Raw genomic sequence first — 23,695 nt, 5'->3', positions numbered from 1 at the left:
GATTTTATTTTGAGTTTTTAGTCTCCATAGCAAAATTTAAATAATGCTTTAAATATTTAATTTGCGGTATTTATATATGAAAGATAATTCATTAATTACATGATTTCTGTTTCAATGGAAAATAATAATTTGGAAATCAGAAGAATCTCAAATGCTGGAAATCTGAAATAATTTTAAAAATGGTGAAAGCAATTATCAGCTCAGGCAGCATCTTTGGAGAGAAACAGTTAGTGCTTCGGATCAAAGACCCTTAATCAGGATTTCGACGGATAAATGGTCTTTAATCTGAAACATTTACTGTTCCTCTTTCACAAATGCTGGTTGACCCGAGTGTGCATCATTTTCTGTTGATAAAGTGTTGGGTTCTTTTATTAACCTTTTCAAATACTTTAACTGTGGGCCTATTAAATAGATTGAAATATTGAGGTCTCTTGCCTTAATATGTTTGCCTACAGTATATCTTTCATCTGAGCTTCAAACTGCCAGGATCCTACGGTGTAAATCTCCAGTATCAAAAGCTGAAGGCAACAAAGATATTTCTCGGGAAATTAAATCTATCTTTGCAACGCTGGGCTTTCCTTGTCCCGCATCAGGTGTTGCTGACGCACAGTTATTTAAACCTGTAGAGGAAAAGGTCAGTAATGCACTTGTTTTTCCTGTCACCGTGTTATGCATTTACTGTAGTAAGACCACTAATAAATATATTTTGTTCTCCTAGGTGAAAAACATTATTTCCAAAGTTCCCAAAAGTCATATGAGTCAACCATTGCTGAAGCAGACACTAAGTCCTGAACAATGGGTAAGGGACTGCACTTAGGAAAGACAATACTATTTTGATTAGAATTGCTTATTTTTGAATGAAATTTGCTATAATTAACATTACAGCTATTTGGTACACAGCAGGATCTCTTAATCAGCAGTGGCATGAATGACCATCAATGGATGTATCCTGGTTTATATTGGATAAGATACTACGAATTTAAAAAATGCATCTTTTTGTGTTTTCACGGAACGGACGGTGTATAAAGAGTACGGGATGTACCAGTAAGAAGGAAGGGCAAGGATGGCAGGATAAAGGATTTTTAAATTGAGAGAAGTAATAAATTTAGTGAAGAAGAAAAGTAAAGCATATATAAGGTTTATGAAGTTAATATCAGATAGGGCTCTTGAGGATCATGGAATAAAACAGCTAGAAAAGAACTCAGGAAGGGAATTTGGAGAGCTGATGATAGGAACCTGTCCAACAGATTTGAGTTTCTCGCTGCCTGTGAAGATAGGAGTAGGGACTGTAGGAAGGACGAGAAAGTGAACTGTGGCACCATGGTGCAGGAAGCCATTCAAGATGGAGGAGAGAAGAGGAATGTAGTTTTAACTGGGGATAGCATAGTCATAGGTCAAGAGTCCCAAAGGCTGTCTTGCCTGTCTGGTGCCAGGTCAGACCACCTCATCTGACCTGCATTAATGTAAATAAGTCCCGAGGGCCTGATGGGCTGTACTTCAGATTAAGAGAGATACAGGAGGTTGAGGCCTTGACCAAGATCTTAGTGTCCTCTCTATCAACAGATGAGCTCCCAGAGAACTGCTGACTAGCTAACGTTGCTCTGTTTTTCAAGAAGGAAGATGAGGATAACTTCAGTAATTAGAAGCTAGCGAGTCTCATGTCAGTGGTAAGGAAGCTATTGAAGAGCATTCTTAAGTATTGGAAGTATGAGCATTTGGGCAACCCTGGCTCAATTAGGGATGGTGCAGGTGAAGTCATATCTTACTGATTTTTCAAGGACATGACAACGATGGTTGATGAGGGCAGAGCTGTGAATATTACCTATGTGGATTTTAGTAAGGTGTTTGACAAGGTTCCACAAGGGAAGTTCATCCAGAAGATTGAAATGCAAGTGATTCATGGTCACTTGGATGTTTGAACTTGAAATTGGCATGTCCATCGTGTAATGGTCACTGGAACTTGGCTACTACCCTATGGACCACTGGTTGGAGGACCATGACTAACGGTGTTCTGCAGGGGTTTATACTGGGATCCCTGCTGCTTGTTTGTCTCTCAGTCTCAACACACACACACACACACACAAACACACACACACACACACACACACACACACACACACACACACGTACGTTTATGAACGCTGTAGAATTTTCTCTATTTCTGCATAAATATGGCCTAAAATGTGAACAGATCTTCACTTAAGTCCTAAAGCTAGATAATGAAAACCCAATTAAATAAATAATACAAAAAACATTATACTTGTTCATTTATTTATTGAGAAAAATGATCCAATATTATATGTATTGGGGGGAAAACAAGTATGTGAACCTCTGGGTAATGCCTTTTACAAAAACTATTTGGAGTTAGGTGTTCCAATCAATGAGATGAGATTAGAGGTATGGGTTGCCTGTCCTATAAAAAAGACACGCAAAAACTTCTCAAGAAAGATTTATTTACGTGCACCATACCTTGATCAAAACAACTTTCAGAGGACCTTAGAAGTTTTGTAGAGATGCATGAAAGTGGAAAAGGCTACAAAAGCATTTCTAAAGACCTGAGTGTTCATCAGTCCACAGTAAGAGAAATTGTCTACAAATGGAGGAAACTCAGTACTGTTGCTACTCTCCCTAGGAGTGGACATTCTGCAAAGATCACACCAAGAGTACAATGTGCAATGCTGAAGGAGGTGAAAAAGAACCCAAGAGTAATAGCAAAAGACCGGGAGAAATCCCTAGAATCTGCTACAGTCTCTGTTCATGTGTCTACTATAAGAAATATACTGAACAAGAATGGTATTCATGGAAGAACACCATGAATGAAACCTCTGCTCCACAAAAAAACATGCTGCACGTTGCATGTTTGCAAAAGGCCACCTGGATGTTCTACAACGCTTCTGGGACAGTGTTCTGTGGACAGATGAGACGAAGTTGAACTTTTTGGCAGAAATGTTTTGCTATATTTGAAAGGAAAAGACACTGCACACCAACACCAAAACCTCATCCCAACTGTGAAGCATGGTGGAAGGAGCATCATGGTTTGAGGATAGCTTGCAATCGTTGAGGGAACAATGCACTCACAATTGTTATCAAGACGTTTTACAGGAGAATGTCAGGGTAGCAGTCTGTCACCTGAAGCTTAATAGAAGTTGGATTATGCCACAAGACGATGCGAAAGACAAGAGTAAATCAAAATCAGAATGGTTTAAATGGAAGAAAATTCGTATTTTGGAATGGCCGAGTCAAAGTCCTGAGCTTAATCCTATAGAAATGTTGTGAAAGGACCTGAAGCAAGCAGTTTATGCAAGGAAGCCCTCCAACATCCCAGAGTTGAAGCAGTTTTGTAAGGAGAAATGGCCTAAAATTCTTCTAAGCTGATGTGCAGGACTGATTAACAGTTACTGGAAACATTTGGTTGAAGTTATTGCTGTATAACAGGATCACACCATTCACTGAAAAATACATACTTCATGTTTACATACTTCTACATACAAAGTTACATAATTTTCCCAACAAATACATGTAATATTGTACCATTTTTCCAATAAATAAACATATAATGTGTGTGTTATTTATTTAATTGGGTTGTCTTTATCTAGTTTTAGGGTTTACATGAAGCTCTGATCACCTTTCAAATCATATTTATGCAAAAATAAAATTTCTACAGTGTTCACAAACTTTCTAGCACCAATGTAAGTGACTTGGATGAAAAGGTGTATGGGTTAGTAAGTTTGATACAAAGATTGGTAGCATTGTGGGTACTATAGAAATTTGTGAAGGGATATACAACTGAATATAGGTCAGTTGCAGATATGGGTGAAGAAATGGCAGATAAGGTTTAATCAAGCCAAAGGTAATGTGTTGCATTTTAGGAGATCGATGTGAAGGGACAGTAGATAGGTAATGGCAGGATCGTTAACAGTGTTGATATGAAGGGACCAATACATAGTTTTATGTATTTTACTGATTTACTGCAAAAAAACATGCTTCATGACATGTGTGAATGATATAAACCCAATTCTGATATGGGTTTCTATTGTGGACTAGGAGTGGGAAGGGGTTAGAGAACTGTATATATATAACTGTTTACACAGTACTGTAGTGGGTACACAAATTAATAAGGTAGTAAAGAAGGTGTATGACATGCTTGCCTTTATTACTCATGGCATCAAGATCAACAGTAGGGAAGTTCTGATTGCTCCATTATAGGTAGGATGGGGAGGTTTAGGAGAAAGTGCAGAATAGGTTTACCAGAATGCCTGAATTAGATGGTATGTGCTATGAGGAGAGGTTGAATAAGCTAGGTTGTTTTCTCTGGAGCAGCTGAAGCTGGAGGTGGAACACCTGACTGAAGTTTATTGTTTTTATGTATTTCAAAAATAAACATTGATAATTTTAAAAATACAAAAAAATTGTTTTACATTCATTGTCATTACATTCAGCAGTGTTTTTTTTTAAAAACCATAATACGAGGCTCCCTTGGGTGATGCACCCTTTTATTATTTGATAGGTTCCCTCTTCCCTCTCAGCCCCTCCATGTGTAACGGTAGAAGGAGTCTTGACTGTGGTCCTAGCCCACAGAGCTATTGATTTTCCTTAGAGACTTCTTACTGTGCTGGAAGACCAACAAGTTTTGGGCAGAATAAAAGGCATTTTTCATCAATTTAATGACTTTCCAGAAGCACTTGATGTCGGCTTCAATGTGTGGCTCTTGGGAATAGCCTGCAGATCAGAGACTTCTCTGTTATACTGAACATCTGCTGGGAATGAACTGAAGTAAAGACACTTGCATCCTTCTCCTTATCCTCTTTGCAAAAACTCAATCTGCAAAGAGGTGCATCTCAACACAGGAGACCCTTGAGGCTATGTACTAAGTCCCCTCCTTTACTCCCTGTATACCCGTGACTGTGTTGCTACCCACAGCTTTAATCTGCTAATTAAATTTGCCGATGACACTACATTGATTGGCCTTATCTCAAACAATAACGAGGTAGCCTACAGAGAAGAAGTCATCTCTCTGACACAGTGTTGTCAAGAAAAAAACCTCTTCCTCAGCGTCACAAAAACAAAGGAGCTGGTTGTGGATTACAGGAGGAATGGTTAACCCCTATTGACACCAATGGGTCTGTGATTGAGAGGGTAAACAGTTTTAAGTTTCTTGGCATCCACATCACAGAGAATCTCACGTGGTCTGTACACACCAGCTGTGTGGTGAAAAAGGCACAACAGCGCCTCTTTCACCTCAGACAGTTGAGAAAGTTCGGTATGGGCCCCCAAATCCTAAGAACTTTTTACAGGGGCACAATTGAGAGCATCCTGACTGGCTGCATCACTGCCTGGTATGGGAACTGTACCTCCCTTAATCGCAGGACTCTGCAGAGAGTGGTGCGGACAGCCCAGCGCATCTGTAGTTGTGAACTTCCCATGATTCAGGACATTTACAAAGACAGATGTGATAAAAGGGCCCGAAGGATCATTGCGGACCCACGTCATCCCAGCCACAATCTATTTCAGCTACTACCATCCAGGAAATGGTACTGCAGCATAAAAACCAGGACCAACAGGCTCTGGGACAGCTTCTTCCACCAGGCCATCAGACTGATGAACTCACGCTGATTTGAGTGTATTTCTATGTTACATTGACTGTGCTAATTATTATAAATTATTATGATTGCACATTTAGACGGAGATGTAAGGTAAAGATTTTTGCTCTTCGTGTATGTGAAGGATGTAAGAAATAAAGTCAATTCAATCCCTTCCATACTGTAGCCATCTTGAGGACAACATGTTTTGGAAATAATGTGTCCTGTCCAGGAAGGATTGGTATTTGAAATTAGAATTGGTTTATTATTGTCCCATTTACTGAGATACGGTGAAAAGCTTGTCTTGCATATTGTGTATATATAGATCAGATCATTGCACAGTGAGCTGAGGTACATAGAACCTAAAAATTTACAGCACATTACAGGCACTTTGGCCCACAATGTTGTGCCGACCATGTAACCTACTCTAGAAATGCCCTAGAATTTCCCTACTGCATAGCCCTCTATTTTCCTAAGCTCCATGTACCTATCTAAGAAGCTCTTAAAAGACTCTATTGTATCCGCTTCCACTGCCGCCACCGGCAGTGCATTCCATGCACCCACCACCATTCTCTGTGTGAAAAGCTTACCCCTGACATCCCCTCGGTACCTATTTCCAGGCAACTTAAAACTATGCCCCCTTGTGTTAGCCATTTCAGCCCTGAGGAAAAAGCCTCTGGCTATCCACACGATCAGTGCCCCTCATCATCTTATACACCTCTGTCAGGTCACTTCTCATCCTCCGTTGCTCCAAGGAGGACAGGCCAAGTTCACTCAACCTGTTCTCATTAGGTACACCCTCCAATCCAGGCAACATCCTTGTAAATCTCCTCTGCACTCTCTCTACAGTATCCACATCCTTCCTGTAGTGAGGTGACCAGAACTGAACACAGTTCTCCAAGTGGGGTCTGACCAAGGTCTTGTATAGCTGTAACATTACCTCATGAACTCAATACCACGGTTTATGAATGCCAACATACCATACGCCTTCTTAACAACACTGTCAACCTACACAGCCGTTTGAGTGTCCTATCGACATGGGCCTCAAAATCTCTCAGATCCTCCACACTGCCAAGAGTCTCATCATTTATATATATTCTGTCTTCAAATTGGACCTACCAGAACGAACCACTTCACACTTATCTGGGTTCAAGTCCATTTGCCACTTCTCAGCCCAGTTCTGCATCCTATCGATGCCCTGCTGTAACCTCTGACAACCCTCCAGACTATCTACATCACCTCCAACCTTTGTGGTCATCAGCAAACTTAGTAACTCACCCCTGTGTGCAAGATTGATCAGCTACATAAAATATTTGGTGGAGGTGATTGCTGCTAAAGGAGGCTCCATTAGTTATCAATTCAAGCATTCACTTACTTTTTTCCTGCCTGGACTGTGAATGATTAAACAATGTGTTCAGTAAAAACATGAGAAGTACAAATATTTGTGTATTATTAGTTTAGGCAGATTGTGTTTGTCTATTATTGTGACTTTGGAGATTAGACCATATTTTATGAGTAATTAATGGAGAAAATCAAGTTCACAAACCCTTTGTGGCAAAGGGTGCACAAACTGTTTCTTTCAACTATACATGTTCAAACTAGAGGATCAAAAGCACTGTAATGAATCAGCTCTAGCAGGGTACTTTAAGCAGAAAAGATATACTGGCGGTCTGGTTTTTGGAATGTTGTCTTCATGTAGTTTTGTAACCTGATCAGTGTGTGTAATATACTTTTAGAGGTAGAAATATTAGAATCAATTTTATGGCATATTCTGAGAATTTAGGACAAAGGCACTGTGCCGGTTGACCATTTTAGACAATCTTATAATGGATCATATTTTAGGTGAAGTACAAAGTAACATTGGAACAAGATCAAGGCCCCTTGCATGACAACTTTAAGTAATATTAATTATGGAAAAGGTTTTGGAAGCATAATACCATTACAACGTTCAGAAGAATGAGTGGATTTTATTGAAAAACATAAAGTTATGACAGGGTTAGATAGGACAAAGGCAGATAAGTTGTTTCCATGGTAAGTGAGGCGAGAACAAGGGGACAGAGCTTCAAGATTTGGGGGAGTAGATTTAAGATGGAGACGAGTAGAAATTTTTTTTCCCAGAGACTAATGAATCTGTGGAATTCTCAGCCCAGGGAAGCAGTAGAGACTACCTTGTTAAATATATTTAAGACACAAGTTAGGTAGATTTTTGCATACCAAGGAAATTTAGAATTGAGAAGAAAAGGCAGTTAGATAGAGCTGAATGCCAGGCCAGATCAGCAAAGATGTCTTGAATGGCAGAGCAGGCTTGATGGACCAAGTGGCTTACACCTCAAACTACTTATGTTCTAAAACCACAACTGTATCACAGGTCCCTTGAACATTACCTTAGTGGGATATAAAAGTTGCATACAAAATCAGCTTGAAAATATATTCTTGTTTAAGCCAATTATTCAAACAGATTTTTTGAGCATTGCTAGGCTGAAGTGGTTTTATATAATCTATACTCATACTAATGGATTTAATTCCATATGGATAATAATTCACTTTTGCAATATCTTTTTACACAGGAGAACCTTGTGGAGATAAATAAAGCTCTCACCAGTGAGTACGAGTGTCGCAGGAGGATGTTGATCAAACGTCTGGATGTGACTGTCCAGTCATTTGGCTGGTCTGACAAAGCCCAGGTAAAAATCAGAGTCTGAGGCATAATGTATATAGAGGAACTGTTTACTTTGGTAGCATGACTTTTAAAACCACCCTCAATATTTGACTTCATTCCAACCTTAGATGTTAGGAATCTTTGTTTATACGTGCAACCATAGACTTTATTATATAGGAACACACGCAACATGCTGGAAGAACTCAACAGGTCAGGCAGCATCTGTGGAAGTGTAAAGATAGTTGATGTTTCAAGCGAGACCTTTTTCAGAACTAAGAAAGAAGGGGCCAGATTATATGCCAGAATATAAAGGTGGTTGGGGGGGGTGATGGGGAGGCTAATTGGAAGGTGATAGGTGAAACATAAAGTGGATGGGGAAGGTAAAGGGCTGGAGAAGGAATCTGATAGGAGAGAAGAGTGGACCACAGGAGATGGGAAGGAGGAGAGGACCCAATGGGAAGTAATTGGCAGCTGAGAAGAGGGAAGAGGTCAGAATGGGGAATAGAGGAAGTGGGGGGGGGGGAGGGGTAGTTTTTTGTTTACCAGAAGGGGATATCGATATTCATACTATCAGGTTGGAGGCTACCCAGACAGAATATGTGTTGCTCCTCCACCCTAAGGAATGCCTCGTCTTGGCACACGAGGAAGCCATGGACCGACTCATTAGAATGGGAATGGGTATTAAAATGTTTGCCCACTGGGAAGTCCCACTTTTGGCGGATGGTGCAGAGGTGCTCAACAAAGCAGTACCTCAATTTACAACCGATTTCACCAATGTGGAGGAGGTGGCATCAGGAACACTGGGCATGATAGACAACTCTAGTAGATTTGTGAAGTGTTGCTTCACCTGGAAGGACAGGTGAGGGTGGTGGTGTGTGGATAGTTGTAGCAGTTGGACTGCTTGCAGGGATAAATACTGGGAGGATTTATGGGGAAGGACGAGTGGACAAGGGAATCGTGGAGGAAGCGATCCCTGTTTGGGAGGTGGTTTGATGGATGAGGTAAAGATATGTTTAGTGGTAGGATCCCTTTGGTGGAAGTTGCAGAGGATAATGTGTTGGATGCAGATACTGATGGGGTGGTAGGTAAGGACAAAAGGAACTTTATCACTATTAAGGCGGCGGGAAGATGGGGTGAGCGCGGATGTACGGGAAATGGAGGAGATGCAAATGAGAGAAACATCAATAGCAGAGGGAGGGAAACCCTGTTCTTTAAAGGAGGACGACATCCATGATGTCCTGGAACTGAAAAGCTCTGTCCTGGGAACTGATGTGCACAGGCAAAGAAACTGAAAACGGAATAGCATTTTTATAGGAGGTAGGATGGGAAAAGGTATAATCGAGATAACCATGGGAATCAGTAGGTTTATAGAAAGTATGTAGGTGTCAAAAAAATGGTAATAATGAGTCCAGGAATCCTTAACGTAGATCCTGTTCATCCCCTTGTTTAATCTTTTAACATTTTATTATTTCATATCAGCTAGTAAAATTTTTGATGTCTTTCCAAATGAGCTGAAACGGTATGAAGGGTGCTGCTTACTTAAATACTGATCATTACCAAGCTATTCCTTTATTAGTTTGCCAGTAAATGTCTACAATATTATGCAGGCATCTTGGTACCTCACCTTTGAGTAGGAGGGGGTGGGAGATGGTAATGAAGGAGGAGGTGGGAATTTGGGAGTAGAAGTTGGTAAACTTCTCCATTACTTTAGTTGACCTTCTTAGAACAAGCTTGTTCCTTACAAAGATAAAATTTGCTTCAATGTCGTATGAAAAATACAGTCAATGTTGGGCAAAACAAGCACTGAGCTAAGAACATCTTTGGTGCAATGGTGCCTATTAGTTTATCTTATATCCAGAGAAAATCCACTGAATTCTCCTCTTGCAGATCCTCAGGATTAAAGATTGCTTGTTTCCACCCTAATTCTATGGCTTTTCAGATAGGTGATGAAGCCAATGTGGATCTTGTAGATCCTGCTACAGGTTGGACATGAGGTGCTTCAGTAGACAGATCTGTACGTAGCTTCAGAAGTGATGCATTCCTTTTGCCATTTACCCAGGGCAAATGGACGTGGATTTCTCAAGGAAATCTGAAATGTGTCATGTCATTTTTGCGTAGTCATGGGCTGAAGATACGGACAGTCAGTAAGGACTCTTGGAGAAACTCCTTGAAACTGGCCCTCTATTAATGTTGCGGTGATGCAGTTGTTGGGCATGATACTGTTATTGTATGCCCATTAGAGCCATACATAGTGTTTAATTAGGGCCTTAATGCTTCAGAACTGTATACAGGATCAGGGATTACTTTTGCCTGAAAGGGCATGAACTGTGTACTGAGTTTGAAAATCTTGACCTTAAGCACATTTTTCATTAGACAGGAAAAGATGTAATGAATATGATGGGGAATGTTATTCAGAAGTGGCCCCCAATATGGGGAAATAGTTCATATTTTCCAAGACCTTGAAAGGGCTTTTATTATCGGAAGGCAGTCTGGTACAGCTGGGCCAAGTTGGAAGAAGACTTGTGTTCTGTACTTGGGTAGTGTCTTTAAGGCCCAATCTCTCATACTTCATTGCTTAATACTTAGCCTGTGAACATGCAAACACTGGAATTGTCTGAACTGCGGTTGTTAGTGTTAGCCTGGTTCTGGAGCAGAGACAACAAAGGCTAAACAATTTCCCTTTTGTTCTCTAGATTAAAGTCCAATTCAAGGGAAGATTGCTGGTGAAATGCAGCATTGTGAGGAAGAAGGTTGAGAGAACTGCTGGGCAGTGATAGGTCCTTGATTGGTGTCAGTCACATTGAGTCTGGGTCTATTGTGGACGGACCCATTGGTTAATGTAACTGCTTGTCTGTCATGAGTAGCAGATGTAGCATGTGGTGAATATTCCATGGGTAAATTCATGAGTAAAACTTGAGGGATGTTCCACGGTCTCTTTTGATCGACAGAGTCAAAGGCTTTAGCCAGTGGAGATAAGCCTCGCTCCAAGTATGTGTGGTAGCTGGTGTGAACGGCCACCTCATTTTAAACAATTATGTGCAACAACTTTTGCTCTTTGAAATAAAGCACAGGACCTGATGGATAGTTCTTGAGAGGATAAACCTGAGTGCTGCTCTGCAGTTGTAGCCCTGAACCAATGAAGCATTCAACCAGAGGCAACCCTTTCTTTTAAACCAAGAAAAAATTCTAAATCACTTTAGAAAGAATTAGGAAAAATCATATACTTATAGGATTTCAATTAATATTTATATTAATTACTGATAAGAGTATATAAAATATTTCTTTTCTTGTAAAGGTAATTTAATTGTGCTATGGTAATCCTTCATAGTATTAGCTGAATAATATAAATTAATGTATAATTGCCAGTTTATTGAAGTGAGCACCACAGATGAAAAATGGTCAAATGTTGAGGATATCTGGTGGAACTGTATGTGTTGCAGCCTCCGCCACCCCCCACTTCCCCACCCCATGAGAGACCGAATTGCCCCGCAGTAAATTATACATGTTGTTTAAATAGTTCCTCTGAAATGCTTGTTGACCTTCTGACTTCTAGATATTCCTGAATCTCCCAACTCATGATGATTAATAGCACTAATTAAAGCATTGCTTATATATTGTGTAATGTGTTGTATTAAATTAAAAGGTTGCACTGCCACTAGAAATGTACTCTATGCAGTATTCTAAAAGGCTCTTCAAGTAAGGCCAAGTGGGTAGTGCTCAGTAACAAAGAGATGATCAATTTGCTATGTTGTACTGCAGGTTCCCTAATAGTCAGTGGGAGATAGAGGAGTAGATGTGTAAGCAAATTACAAAGTGTTTACAAGAATAATAGAGCTATAGTTATAGGAATATCCATTTTCCCAATGTTATCTGTGATCACCTTAGTATGAAAGGCTTAGTATGTGTGGAAATTTTAAACTGTGTTTGAGAGAGCTTTTTGATTGTCCTATTATAGAGAGCGCAGTACTGGATTGAAGATGGCGGCATGCTTGGATGCAGCAGCCTCTACGGGGCCAAGCAACGGTTTTAGTGCCTTTTTTAGATACTTTTTTATGATCGTAACACCCTGCTAGACACTAAAACTTCAAGTACTGAAGTTCCACCCCAACAGAGAGTCAAGCTGGATGTGCAGACTTGTGTTGCCACCTGCTACAGAAGGGCATCAGAGTCAGTGTGCAAAGGTGGTGTGCAGTCTAACAGCGAGTGATTGTCTTGGATGTTTTTCTTGTGATCACAAGAACCTGTTCAACATTGGTAATGTAGAGTACTGCATGTCTGATTCACTGTTTTATTGGGAGCTGTGTGGCTTCGATTGTAGTGCAGACTAGTCCTCATGCAGCAGTGTCTCCTGTTGCAGCCACCCAAGAGAGGTGACACTGGTGGTGGTGTGGCGTGGTATCCATGCTGGGTTGGGTGCTGGTCCCTCCCATCAGTGCTGCACTCCAGTGTTCGCTCAGTGGAAGACAAGCTGGATTGTTTTCATCTGCAGATTGCTGCAGTCTTGGGCAATATAATATATCTTTTTGTGTGACTGTTTGTTTACTGTATGTGTCTTGTGCTGTATGTGACTGTTGGTACTATGGTTTGCAGCTTATCTCTGGAGGAATGCGGTTTTGTTTGGCTGTATCTGTGGGTATTCATGTGTGATTGAATGACAATTAAACTTGAACTTGACAAAGCCAGTTTTCATATCATCACTAAGCTTGCGGATGATGCCTCCTACATTCGCATCCAAATCATTAATGTATATAATGAGTATAAATAATAGAAGCTAGTAGATATCTTCATCTTTTGCCATTTGGCCAAGTGGAGATGCTGGAAATCTGAAACATAGTAAGAAATACTCAGCAATACTTAGTAAAAAAAATACACTTAGGAGGCAGTGATCATAATATGATAGAATTCACCCTGCAGTTGGAGACGGAATAGATAAAGTCAGACGTATCAGTATTACAGTGGATTAAAAGGAATTATAGAGGCATGAGAGAGAAGCTGAGCAAAGTTGATTGGAAGGGGACAGTAGCAGGGATGATAGCAGAACAGCAACAGTTGGAGTTTCTGGGGGCAATTTGGAAGGTGCAGGATAGATGTGTCCCAAAGATGAAGGAGTATTCTAAAGGAAGGATGGCACAATGATGACAGACACAGAAGTCAAAGATGGCATAAAAGCAAAACAGAGGGTATATAATATAGCAAATATTTGTGGGAAGTCGGAGGATTGGGAAGCTTTTAAAAACCAACAGAAGGCAACTAAAGAAACCATAGGAGAGAAAAGATGAAATATGAAGGTAAGCTAGCCAGTAATATAAAAGAGGATACCAAAAGTTTTTTCAAATATGTAAAGTGTAAAAGAGGTGAGGGTAGGTATTGGACACTGGAAAAGAGGGACTGCTTTTCACATTATATGTCGACGATTTAGATAATGGATTGATGGCTTTGTAGCCAAGTTTTCAGATGACACAAAGATGGGTGGAGGGGCAGGTAGTGTTGAGGAAACTGGGACTCTGCAGAAGGACTTGGACGGATTGGGAGAATGGTCAAAGAAGAGGCAGATGAAATAAAGGCACAGATTATTTTCTAAATGGGGAGGAAAAAATGAAAAGAGTGTGACGCTGAGGCTTTATAAGGCATTGGTCAGATCACACTTTGCGAGGGGGAGGGGTGATGCTTTGCTGCTTATGCGTGGGAGAGGGGAGTGGGCTTTGGGTTCTAACGCTTTTCTGTCTTTCATTCTTTGGGGTTTTCTTCTGTTTTGTAGATGTCTGCAAAGAGTAAAAATTCAGAATGTCAAATTCAGACATTCAGTGGGGAGAGAGAAACAGTTTAACTTCTCATTATTTGATATATGAGCTCTGTTTTTCTCTCCATAGTTTATTCTAATGTTGTTTCTATTACTAAATGTCTAAATGTGGTGTAAATCTTCTGTCCAAACCTCGAATCAGTATTTAGCTTCCTTTGTTTCCATCTGTTTGTAAGGATAATCTCTTAATTAATTTGCAGTTTAGGACCTGGCTCAGTTTATGCCTTCTCCTCTGCAGTTACTGTTTTTAACTGCTATTCTTTATTAGCTATTACTTTTGTGGTTTTCAAAATTTGCATTTTATTTTTACAATGCTTTTCTAAAAGTTGCCACTGTATAGCTCCACTACCTAAGTTTGAGCCTAACACTGGTGCTGTCTGAAGATTTCTCATGTTTTCCCTGTCACTGCATGGTTTCCTCTAGGTGTTCTGCTTTCCTACTTTGTGCCAAGTACATGTTGGCTGTTAAGTGTATTGTCTACTATAAATTGCCCCTGGTGTAGATGGGTGGTAGAGATATTGGGGGAGACATGAAAGGATTCTTAATGGGCAAGTCAGAAAGAATAGGGAAATAGTGGGAGTTTGGGATTCATGACTTGCTCTGAATGGCTGCTTCTTATGTTATGAGAATCTATCATCTTTTCTCCCTCCAGGGGTACAAAGATGTAATTTTCTGTCAAATCTGGAATCGGTTTCCCTACACTTGTGTGGTCAAATAGTCTTTGGTCTAACTTCTGCCTCAGCTCAGTGTCAAGAGCGCTTTAGTTATAGTTACCAAGATTAACCTTGATCTGGAGTTCTTTATCTTCTACAATCCCAGTTTCACCATCCATACTACACAATTTTGATTAACTGTTGTCCATGCCTATAGTGGTACTACTATTCAGTAATGTTCCCATATATGCTGAATTGCTAATATATCACTAAGGGTTCAGCTACTTTTTAGTAACTACTAGTTTTCCACGTTGCAGTTTCCAGCTTATTTTTCTCATTTATTCTGTTGTACAGGAGAAGTATCTATACCTGTTCTGAAACGGATAATTATACTTTGCTGTATTGCTTTTTAATATGCATATTTTGGTTCATGCACATTGCTTGCAATTTATCCATCCTTAATTCTTCTTAAAGTGGTAGTGAATAAACTATCCTGTCTTCATTTTCCTCCACTTTGCTGCTTACATAAATGACTCAAATGGTCTTCAGCTTTTACATTCATAAAAGTTTCCTATTTCCAGCATTGCACAGCTCTAGTTTTATCTCCCTTACTGCATGACTCGATTGTGGAGATAAAATGGTGTCAACTCCAGCAGACTTGAAGCTGCCCGTGTTTTATGTTAAGTAGTGCTGTTAATTTCATTTAACATTTAGTGACACGATGTATTAAGTACAAAAATAAGGATTGGAACCATGAATAGCCTTTAGTTATTAATATGTTTCCAATGTAACTAACAAGTTTTTCAACCTGGCATTTGAGGGTTGTACTATTGTGTTTTGTTGCAAAAACTCATTTGTTTCACTAATGGTCATCAGAAGAAATATCTGCAAACCTTAACTGATTGTGATTTTTAAACTCACGATATTGTGCTTAACTCTCAAATGTTCTGGAATAAGCAGCTTTGCTATCATTTAATTCTTGGGAAATTAGGGGTGGCTAATTAATGTTGGCCTAAACTGAGTGCCAAAGCAAAGTAATATTTTGACAGTGGGAGTAGAAGATTAAGCTAGTTGTATTCAAAAGTCAATATATGTTTCATATCAGCATAAATCACATTTGTTTTCTGGGCTTATTTTTGATGACAATGATTGTATGATCATTTAGAAAATGTGGAAAAATTAAAAAATAGGCTTTTGCTTTTCTTAGGCAAATACAGACAAAATGGCAAAAGTCTATCAACCAAAAAGGCAGTCTTTATCGTTGATGTCAACCATAACCCTGGCTCACCTCCTGGCTGCGCGTGAGGACTTGTCCAAAATCCTGAAAACCAGCAGTGGTTCCTTAAGAGAAGGAACATCCTGTGCCATTAACAAGGTAGGGTTATTTGCATTTGAACACGTATCTAGTTTTGACTCTGGGTAGCATTTATTGAAATGATGTCATTTTTCATTTGGCGCTGTTTCCACATATGACTCTTGCAGTGTCAGCGGAAACATTAGAACTTTTGCAAGTCAGTTAACATTCAGGGAAAGATAAATCATATTTAGCATAATTTAGGGTATTTGTATATTTTAAAGCAAATGTCAAATCACTGCACACATAGGCACAATTTTATTTTGAGAGTGTGAATAACTATTTTCTGCATTTGCGGCATATGCTTGTGACTGAGCATTTCAAACCTACTTGATGTTGAACCTTGTATAACAAAGAAAGGATACTGCATTAAAGCTACAGAATCTTAATGTCATAAAGCTAAACGACTGCATATTTGGAATCCTTCTGTTATTCCTGGGTATCCTGGCAAGTGATTTTAGTGCTTCTAATGAGAAGAAAGCTGAATTTTATGTTTTGCAGTGAATTTGGGATTTGATTAAATACCAAGCGATATTGTTATTGTACCGTGTTACATGCAGCATTATGGGTCATTAGTATTTATTCATCCTGACAAGTCAAAAGTTTCAAAATGCAGTTGAATTATCAGTGTGAAGAATTTCACCATGTAGTTTTAAAAGAAAATGGTAATCCAACAGAGGTAAAAATTAATTGGTCAGGACAAGGTTTGGATTTCCTTTAGCTCAGAAGTAACTGCATGTATTTTAGTTGAAACAACAGTCATTTTTCCTGGATGATTGTGAGTTAATAAATTCTATCCAGTATCCAGCAGGGCAAACAGACAAACTAAATATCTGCACGTTATACATCAGTGAGGAGACCTGCTGGTTCTTGTATGATACTTTATTGTCGCCAAACAATTGATACTAGAGCGTACAATCTTCACAGCGATATTTGATTCTGCTCTTCGTGCTCCCTGGAGTACAAATCAATAATAAATATTAAAAATTTAAATTATAAATCATAAATAGAAAATAGAAAAGGGAAAGTAAGGTAGTGCAAAAAAAAACCGAGAGGCAGGTCTGGATATTTGGAGGGTACGGCCCAGATCCAGGTCAGGATCCGTTCCGCATTCTTATCACAGTTGGAAAGAAGCTGTTCCCAAATCTGGCCGTACGAGTCTTCCAGCTCCTGAGCCTTCTCCTGGAGGGAAGAGGGATGAAAAGTGTGTTGGCTGGGTGGGTCGTGGCCTTGATTAACCTGGCAGCACTGCTCCAACAGCGTGCGGTGTAAAGTGAGTCCAAGGATGGAAGATTGGTTTGTGTGATGCCATCAGGAAAATACTTGAAGGACAAACAAGATAGAAATTGGTGAAAATTGGAGAGAATGGGAAATATTAAAAGGAAAGAAGTAAATAAAGTTGAGAGATTGAATTACAAAGGAGGGAGAAAAGGAAAGAGAAATCAGGCAAAAGTGTGTGCTGATTTAAGATTTAGGACAAATCTCACATACTTAACAGGTTTAAAAATACATTTTTTTCAACCAGGCTGTTGGAGAGCACAGCTGATTCCTCTCTGGAATTCAGTTGAACAATTTTACTTATGGTTTGCAAATTGTGACTTCATATGCTCTCATATGCATAACTGAGCAGATAGAACGTGATGCCTCTTGGTGTTGGTGAATTTTTCAGAGACCTCAAATGAAGTTAGGTGGTGAAATAATTTCTAAATTGCCATGCTCGTTTTTGGTACATATAACATGCATTTTCTGGACCATTAATATTTTGTTTACCTCAGACCCATCAGTGAAATTATTAAGCAACACCACATCAAAGTTGCTGGTGAACGCAGCAGGCCAGGCAGCATCTCTAGGAAGAGGTACAGTCGACGTTTCAGGCCGAGACCATTTGTCAGGACTAACTGAAGGAAGAATTAATGAGAATCTGTTACTAACTCTTCCTTCAGTTAGTCCTGACGAAGGGTCTCTGCCTGAAATGTTGACTGTACCTCTTCCTACAGATGCTGCCTGGCCTGCTGCGTTCACCAGCAACTTTGATGTGTGTTGCTTGAATTTCCAGCATCTGCAGTATTTCCAGCATCTGTTATTTAGTGAAATTATTAACGTCTTTTTGTTAGATTGGTTTTTGACTAGAGTGCTGGAAACATCTGAAAGACTGCCTCAGAGAGTCGTGGAAGCTGCTTCACTGACAGCATTTAAGAAGTATCTACAATGAGTACTTAAATCATCTAGGCATTGGAAGCCACTAATCAAGTGTTGGTAGATTGAATTAATATAGATAGTTACATTCTAGCTAGTGTGTACACGGTGAGCCAAATGGCCTATTTCCATTTTGTATGACTATGATTTTGTTATATTATGACAATATTAGGCAAATAATTAGTACTCTCTGTATGGATAATCATCGATGTAGCTAACAAAACAGTTTAAATGTGTAGTTTCTCTCTCAGATCCCACCACCAGCTCTTGGGCCCTCGGAAACTCCATCTTACTCTCACCCCACCATCCCTGAATACCGTAACCTCCTTTCTCCTCTAACACCATCCCTGAATACCATAACCTCCCTTTTCCCCTTCTGAACCCAGCTCTCAAATGTTCTGGGTCTTCACTATTCCCACCAACCTTTCACAGCTCAGTGAATTCTGCGCCCGCCATGACAGTGAGCTTTTCTCCTGCCACCTCTGTCTCTGAGCTTACTTCTTTGGCAAGGACTCTCTACCCCGCACCGATGACCCCTTCTCCTCTTAGTGGATACCCCGTCCTGGCCTTCTGTCTGCTCTGGACCTTTTCATTGCCAACTCCTGACGGAACATCAATTGTCTTGACTTCAACACTTCTCTCTCCAATTCCAACCTCACTCCTTCCTAACGCTTTGCTCTCCACTTCTTCCGCACTAATCCTAACCTCACCATCAAACCTGCGGATAAGGGTGGGGGTGGTGCTGTGGTAGCCTGGCATGCTGACCTCTACCTTGCTGAGGCCCAGCGACAACTCTGAAGACACCTCCTCTTACTTATTGCTTGAGCAGGACCCCACTAAGGAGCACCAGGCCATTGTCTCCCACACCATCACCGACCTTATTAGCTCTGGGGATCACTCATCTACTGCCACCAACCTCATAGTTTCCACATCCCACACTTACTGTTTCTACCTCCGACCCAAGATCCACAAAACCGCTTGTCCAGGTAGACCCATTCTTTCAGCTTGTTCCTACTCCACTGAACTCATATCTGCATACCTCGACTCTGTTTTATCCCCTTCCCCCAGTTTCGTCCCTTCCTATCTACTTCCTTGACGCTTCACACGCTCTGGGTCTTTTCAGTGATTTCAAGTCTTCCAGCCCCCATCATCTTATTTTTACTATGAATGTCCAATCCCTATACATCTCCATCCTCCACCAGGAAGGCCTCAAAGCTCTCTGTTTCTTTCTGGACACCCCCGCCACGCACCATTCTCCTCCATCTAATGGAACTTGTTCTCATTCTTAATGATTTCTCCTTTGGCTCCTCCCACTTCCTTCAAACAAAAGGTGTAGCCTTGGGCACTCGTGTGGGTCCCGGCTATGCCTGCTTTTTTTGTCAACTACTTGGAACAGCCTACACTGGTGGCCGTTCCCCACTTTTCCTACGCTACATTGATGACTGCATTGGTGCTGCTTCCCGCACCCATGTGGAACTCGTCAACTTCATCCACTTTGCCTCCAACTTCCACCCTGCCCTCAAATTTACTTGGTCCTTTTCCGTCACCTCCCTCCCCCTTCTCGATCTCTCTGTCTCTATCTTCTGACGTCTACTATAAACCCACTGACTGTCACAGGGGACTATATCTCCTCGAATCCTGGTACTTGTGAAAATGCTAACCCTTTCTCTCAATTCCTCAGTTCCTGCCACATCGGCTCTCAAGGTGAGGCTTTTCATTCCAGAATGAAGGAGATGTCCTCCTCCTTCAAAGAAAGAAGCTTCCCTTCCTCCACCAGCAATGCTGCCCTCAATTGCATGTCTACCATTTCACGTACGTCAGCTCTCACCCCATCCTTCCGCCACCCTACTAGGGATTAGGTTCCTCTTGTCCTCACCTACCACCCCTGCAGCCTCCGCATCCAGCACATAAGTCTCCACAACTTCCTCCATCTCCAATGGGATTCCACCACCAAGCACATCTTTCCCTCCCCCCACTTACTGCTTTCCACAGGGATCACTCCCTACGCGACTCCCTTGTCCATTCATCCCTCCCACTGATCTCCTTCCTGGCACTTACCCTTGCAAGCAGGACAAGTGCTACACCTGCCCCTACACCACCTCCCTCACTATCATTCAGGGCCCCAGATAGTCCTTCCAGGTGAGGCGACACTTCACCTGTGTGTCTTTTGGGGCCATATACTGTGTCCGGTGCTACCAGTGTGGCCTCCTGTATATTGGTGAAACCTGATGTAGATTGGGAGACCACTTTGCCAAGCACCTACGCTCCATCTGCCGGAAAAAGTGAGCTCTCCCAGTCGCCACCTATTTTAATCCCACTTCCCATTCTCATTCCGATATGTCTATCCATGGCCTCCTCTACTGTCGCATTGAGGCCATACTCAGGTTGGAGGAAGAACACCTTAGATTCTGGCTGGGTGGCCTCCCAATCTGATGGCATGAACATCAATTTCTTGAACTTCCAGTTATGCCCCCCTTTCACCATTCCCTGTCCCCTTTTCCCTCTCTCACCTTATCTCCTTGCTTGCCCATCGCCTCCCTCTGATGCTCTTGCCTTTTCTATCTTCCATGGCACTCTGTCCTCTCCTGTCAGATTCTCTCTTCTCCAGCCCTGTACCTCTATCACCATTCAACTTTCCAGCCATTTACTTCTCCCCTCCCCCCACCTTTTAACTCCGCTCCTCATTTTTTTTCCTCTCCTGCTGAAGGGTTTTGGCCCGAAATGTCGACTGTACTCTTTTCCATAGATGCTGCCTGACCTGCTGGGTTTCATTGTATCAACAATACGCCAGTCAAAGCATCTCCAGCATTTTCTGTGTGTTGCTTGGATTTCCAGCATCTGCAGGTTTTCTCTATCCAGGAAAAATTGCCATTGTTATGTTTTAAGTTCAATACAAATATTCCAATGCATTTGTACCCACAACTGTCATGTACATTTTTTCTATTCTTTGCCGTTGGTTCTGTGGCAGTATAAAGGTTCTCTCTTGTCTCCTTCGTACTTACTCGAGGCTGAACTGAGGCTATCAGCAATTTGTTTTGGCTTCTGTTTTGCTTTCTTTAGCTCCAAGTCAATAATTGACTTTGACCAGGGTATTGTTGATACACTGATTACTGCTCTAAATTATTTAAATTATAGAAGACCCTCTCTTTGCTATCTTAAAAACAGAATTAATTTGTGTCTTTTGTTTTGCAGGTTCTGATGGGGAGAGTGCCTGACCGAGGAGGTAGGCCATCTGAAATAGAAGCACCACCACCAGAGATGCCACCATGGCAGAAGAGACAAGATGGCGGGAGAGGTGGATTTGGTGGTGGAGGTGGTGGTCGTGGTTGGGGTAGTGGACAAGGAGGTGCAGGTGGCAGGGGTGGTGGAGGAAGAGGTGCACAAGGGGGAGGAGGTGGTTCTTGGGGGGGTGGAGGTGGTGGCTATGGGGGTGGCCAAGGAGGTGGAGGCTGGCGAGGTGGCCAGGGAGGTGGTGGCTATGGAGGTGGCCAGGGAGGTGGTGGCTATGGAGGTGGCCAGGGAAGTGGTGGCTATGGGGGTGGCCAGGGAGGTGGTGGCTATGGAGGTGGCGGTTACGGAGGTGGTCAGGGAGGTAGAGGTGGGAGAGGAGGGTATGGGGGAAGAGGAGGTTATGGGGGAAGAGGAGGGTATGGAGATACAGGAAACTATAGTGGACGAGGAGGTTATGGGAGATACTAAGTGGACATGACAATTCGTTCAGAATACCTGCATTAACTGTTGACTCTTAGAGCTACACTGTTTGCAATCAGTGCAACAGAGAAGATTGTACCTGTGGCTAGAATGATTTTATTGACCCAAGATCAGAAAATTACAGCATTCTGTTATCCTTTAGGGTACATGAACGGTAAAGGACTTCTTAAATAGTTATGCATACATGGTACATATTGTTTACTATCGAAAACAAGAAACATTTTTTTACTTTCATTGAAAATGTTCATTGTACAAAAGTCCTTTTTTATGAGAATGTGATTATTAAAATTATTTTACTGTGTAAATGCTAGAAGGCTATGAAAAACTGTGAGCAGTTGAGATTTTCTAAATTACTATAAAGATTTTGGCCATGTAGTAATTAAAAATGAACTAATTAATAAATGGAGTTTTGTTTTGAAATTTAAATATGCATAGATGATTTGGTGAAATTCTTAGTGCTTCATTAACACAATTAGGATCCTTGCCTGTCAACATGGTAAAGTGTTGGATTTCAGGTGAATTTATAAATACTGAATGCCTACCATCCACACAATGAGTTCCTTGGGTCTGACCTGTTTGCAGGTTGGAATGCTCTATCAGATGAATAAAATACTTTTTCCCTTTATAAGTAGAAACAACGTTCATGGTAGTCAACAAAAATGAGACCTCTACTTGCCTGCAGATTTTGTAAATTTCATGTATAATGAAGAGTGGGTTGATTTTCTCTGCATGTATAATTTGGCCTTAAACAAATGGCCATTAACACCAGACTGAGTGCATGTTTCCACTTCAGGACTGCATTCAGCTATAGTTTTAACAAAGAAAACAAATTGCCTAATTATCTGCTTTTATCTGTGATTTAGATTAGTACATCAGTTACAGGTTTGACAGGTGAAAAGGCACCTAATTGTTTCCAACTGACTGACATCATTGTCTTTTTGTACATATTTCACGGTTCGATTTGTATCCCTTCAGCATTGTAGTGCTTTTAAAAATCTGTAACTGCTACCCCCCACAACTCACCCCAGTGAAGACGTGCAGTTCCAAAATCATCCAACAGGTGGACTGCTTAGTATTTTAATGAGAAACTTATAAAATATCATTAAGTGTTGTTAGTTTACTGATGATAAGTGGATGTGGATGCTATAGGAAATCTCTTTTATATATGGTTTTTTAAAAAAAAAAGGCATAGATTTCTGATTTGTTGTCCAAGTAACATTGATTTAGTATTTCTTGTTGCTACTGGTTAGGTGAATTGAGTTTCAGGATTCACTTATAGATATATGGAATATACAACTCAATGTAAAGACTGTGGAAATAAAAAGATACTTAAAATCACTGAAGAATTACATGTGTGCATGGATATTTCCAGAATGTATGAATGATCTTACTGCATACAAGCAGGTTATTGCAGCAAAATAGACAAGCCTGACCCCTATAAGCAATCTATCTTCTGGGGGGCTCAGAACTGTAGCTGACAAATACAGTATGTTCTCAATGCCAGCCTGAATGCTCCTTCTCACTGGACCAGGAATTTGAGAGAGTTGATGGAGATGTTACTTCCTTCAAGAAAACTTTGATGACATCCTTAGCACTTTGCTCCAACCACCTGGTAATCTCCTGTCACGATAGAGTTTGGAATAGAAGTATGTATATTTCTAAAGTTTGGTGTTAGGCATGCAGATGTGGTGTGGTCTGCCCTTTGGAGGCAACTGAGTGTGATTAGGCCCAAAGTGCTGGTGA

The 23,695-nt window shown here is 40.9% G+C and overlaps 1 protein-coding gene across 1 annotated transcript in view; it reads left to right on the top strand.

Moving 5' to 3' along the window:
* The window catches only part of fam98b (family with sequence similarity 98 member B), a 35,769-nt gene extending 12,471 nt beyond the window's left edge, over nucleotides 1-23,298 (top strand). Inside the window, exons 4-8 of the mRNA XM_072266878.1 lie at nucleotides 456-634; nucleotides 719-799; nucleotides 8,147-8,263; nucleotides 15,899-16,066; nucleotides 21,434-23,298. Of these exons, the coding sequence (XP_072122979.1) occupies nucleotides 456-634; nucleotides 719-799; nucleotides 8,147-8,263; nucleotides 15,899-16,066; nucleotides 21,434-21,940 (1,052 nt within the window). The 3' untranslated portion in view covers nucleotides 21,941-23,298. The remainder of the gene's footprint in view (nucleotides 1-455; nucleotides 635-718; nucleotides 800-8,146; nucleotides 8,264-15,898; nucleotides 16,067-21,433) is intronic.
* Nucleotides 23,299-23,695: the final 397 nt, after the last annotated feature.

The sequence above is a fragment of the Mobula birostris genome, chromosome 1 (genome assembly GCF_030028105.1).
Source record: "Mobula birostris isolate sMobBir1 chromosome 1, sMobBir1.hap1, whole genome shotgun sequence".
NCBI lineage: Eukaryota > Metazoa > Chordata > Chondrichthyes > Myliobatiformes > Myliobatidae > Mobula > Mobula birostris.
This window is presented reverse-complemented; position numbering and strand designations above follow the sequence as displayed.